Below are 3394 nucleotides of genomic sequence, written 5' to 3' on the forward strand. Positions count from 1 at the left end.
CCTCCTGGGTTATTTTCCAGCCATCTAGTCAAGATTCATGGCTCTGTCATAACAATTACTTTTACGTTGTTAATTATCTGCTTCATACATTCAGCTCCGAGAGGGAGAACTATTTTATTCATCTTTTAACCAATGAAGACTCATAAAGTGCTCTGCATGTAGCAAGTATACCAGACACATACAGTTTGCTGGACGGCTGCGTACAACAAACAAACTAGATTTTACTTCATATTTCAAAATTCAGAGAAAGAGAGTAGTATTAAAAGGCATAAGACCAAAAATAGATCGTTGCAGACTGAGTACAAAGAAACATTCTGATTCTTCACCTTTAAAAAAATTAAGTAGCAATATGAAGAACATGACCAAATAAGTAACAAATACATTCAGAAACATAGTACACATCTACAAAGAATACTCTGAAGTGTGCCTCCAAAGGCAAGTAATTCCAATTTTTATTAAATGTAGTGACTTTAAGAAAACAAATCCAAAGCTATCTCATCATGGGAAGAGTCCTCCACTGTTTGGTTATTTTAAGGTTGAAAGTTCAGTATTCATAGATTGTGCAATTACTTATACTGCAAAAGAAACACACACCATATAAAGAAAAATAATATAAATGGAATTTATATATAATTGTTTTTACCTTACACCATGTCAATAAATTTCACAAGTTATTACGTGTTGCCATTTTATTTGATGTCTGCAACATTTTACATCGTTCATGAAGTAGCTACTGCCAGAAGACTGATACTCTCCTCCATGCTGTTTTTGGCGAGTACTACTGATATGATTCAGGAAGAAGCATATGACCCAACTGATTAGCGTTCCCAGTCTCTCCTGGCCTGAGACTTCAGATCCTGAGTTATAACCCTGACTGGGTCTTCCAGTTGAGATGCTTGGTAAATATTTTTCTTAAAACAGGGCTATTTAGTGTAGTTTCTTTTTCTTGAGATATACAATGAGTGTTTTTGATACAAAAACATACATATTCCACATAAGAATAAAAAAAGCAACAAAATGATTATATTTTATATAACTTAAATGACAGCTCTAACTAAAATATGCCCTTTACTTTTTTTAATGCAACATAGTTTTTTTTGCTGTTTGAAGTAAAGAGGCTTAAGCTCTGTAACAGTTTCAAATACACAGAATTTAACTTATGTTAATATCCTGTTATAAAAAATAACTACCATGTAAAGAATTTAAAATATGCAAAAGTACTTAGTTCATTAAAATTTATATTTAATACATTGGTGTCAATGAAAATATGCAGACTTGCCAAGAAACTTCTAAGGTTTAAAGGAGAAGTTAAAAGACAAAAAAAACCTTTTTCAGGCTTCATTTATTGCTACATAATGACTACTTCAAGGGTCATCTGGCCTGTCGTCAATCAGTCTTAGAAGTGGTAAATACAGTGAAATACCTTGGAAAGAAAGGAGGAAAAATAATGTACTGCAATACAAAAATATTACCTATTTATAAATTATTAAAGATTTATAAAACATACTGAATCACATGTTCTCGCTATAAAAACAATATACTTAAATATAGAAGCACAAAATCCTGAAGCACCCACAATTATTTTAAGAATACCCATTTAATCAAGAAAAAACCATATATATATATATATATATATATATATATATAATTTGAGAAGAAAAAGGCAAAATTCTGATTTTAATCCAAACAGTTTGTCTAATCATGGAGGTAGGTCTCCACTCCAGTTATACAAATAAGTTATCTGCCTTATTCAAAGAATTGTAAGTCTAAGTTCTGGAAACTGGTCTGTGCCACTGAAATACATTTTTAATAGACTTTAGAAATCAAATACACAAAGCAGCTATTTCCCTTGTAAGGTGACATCTGAAAAGAGCCTTCATTAAATCATTCTTGGCATAAAGAGGTATACCTAAGTGCAGATACTTTGGCTTAGCATTTAAATAACACAGTAAATGCTACAAATTTCTTAAAGGCAGAAGAAATCCTTGTCTTTTTAGTACTTGTATTAAATGTAAAGCTTCAAAAACTGTAGATCTCTTAAATTTTTACAGATTTAAATATTGTGCTAATGATTTAAAAAAATCATTCCTGCCTTAAAAAGCAAAGCTTACGTATTTCAAACATTAAATATATTTACTTTTAGTGTTTGTGGCATTTCAGCTTTAGTGCTGGAGTTAGTTTTAACAGATCAGTTTGCAATATACAATATGACCCAAATCCTTTCACTAAAAAAGATTTTCTATAATGAAAAATACTAATTCTATTTCTAATGGTAAACTAGTAGAGCTGGAGGTCCCACCATGGATCACAGGGATTAGAGCGCTATCAAGATCATTGAGATAATGTTGAGGAAGGAGTTGGCCTTCAGATCCTGCCTGAAATTCAACCTGGAAAAAAAATACAGAGAAGTCAACCCTAGAAAGTGAGCAATCTTGCTTAGCTCAGCAGATGAATATAAAATAATTAAACTACAAATATCATTCAGTTTAGCATGTTAAGATAATACTGGATATTTTATTCATAAAATAATGTTTTACATTCTCCTATACTTCTTTTATCCATCCACTACATAAATTATAATTGTCCCTCGTACAGATATAAAAATTTTAAAAATTGCCACTACTTACTTCATACTTTAGGTTTCTTCTCAATGAACACGTAAACACATTGGAGAACTAAGGTTTTGAATGATTACCAACATGACATAAATAAGAATCCCATGGTATGAAAGTAATAGCAATCATCATCATCATCTAGGGCCTGGCTCAGTGACATAGTGGTTAAGTTCCCACACTCCGCTTCAGCAGCCTGGGGTTCACAGGTTCAGATCCCAGGTGCAGACATACACACCACTCATCAGGCCATGCTGTGGTGGCATCCCACATACAAAAAAATAGAGGAAGACTGGCAACAGATGTTAGCTCAGGGCCAATCTTCCTCACAAAAAATAAATAAAAATAATCTAAAATGTTTTGAATTTGTTGTTGCAATATTTAATATTTGAATTTAATGCTGCTGGTGAAAATTACATCTTAATACATTTGACTAAAAAAATATTAACAGTGCTTACTCAAATAATTATCAGATGCGTCCTTGAAAATGGAACCTTTAACAGTGAGATGAAAATATAAGTTCTCCTTTCCAATAAGAACTATGAATATAACACATCCTGACTGAAGGAAAGCAAACCTGCAGGATATGAACTCATTCACGTTTAGATTAACCATTCTAATTAAGAACCTGCTTTGAAATCTTCTATGTTGGATGTTGGAAACAGAAATGCATATTAAAATAGTACTGGAGTACCATTTTTCAGCTATCACATTGGCAAAGCTCCAAAGTCTGATTACATACTGCTTTGATAAGGATGTGGGGGAAGAACACTCACAAACTG

General features: G+C 32.2%; 1 protein-coding gene across 4 annotated transcripts in view; it reads right to left on the reverse strand.

Annotated features, from left to right (window-relative positions):
* Positions 1 to 201: 201 nt before the first annotated feature.
* Positions 202 to 3394, reverse strand: part of ZFYVE16 (zinc finger FYVE-type containing 16) — a 55030-nt gene continuing 51837 nt past the window's right edge. For all 4 annotated transcript variants that reach the window (XM_046666546.1, XM_046666544.1, XM_046666545.1 and 1 more), the window contains one exon: positions 202 to 2387. In XM_046666546.1, coding sequence (XP_046522502.1) covers positions 2226 to 2387 — 162 coding nt within the window. In that variant the 3' untranslated portion in view covers positions 202 to 2225. The remainder of the gene's footprint in view (positions 2388 to 3394) is intronic.

Source organism: Equus quagga, chromosome 7, assembly GCF_021613505.1.
Source record: "Equus quagga isolate Etosha38 chromosome 7, UCLA_HA_Equagga_1.0, whole genome shotgun sequence".
NCBI lineage: Eukaryota > Metazoa > Chordata > Mammalia > Perissodactyla > Equidae > Equus > Equus quagga.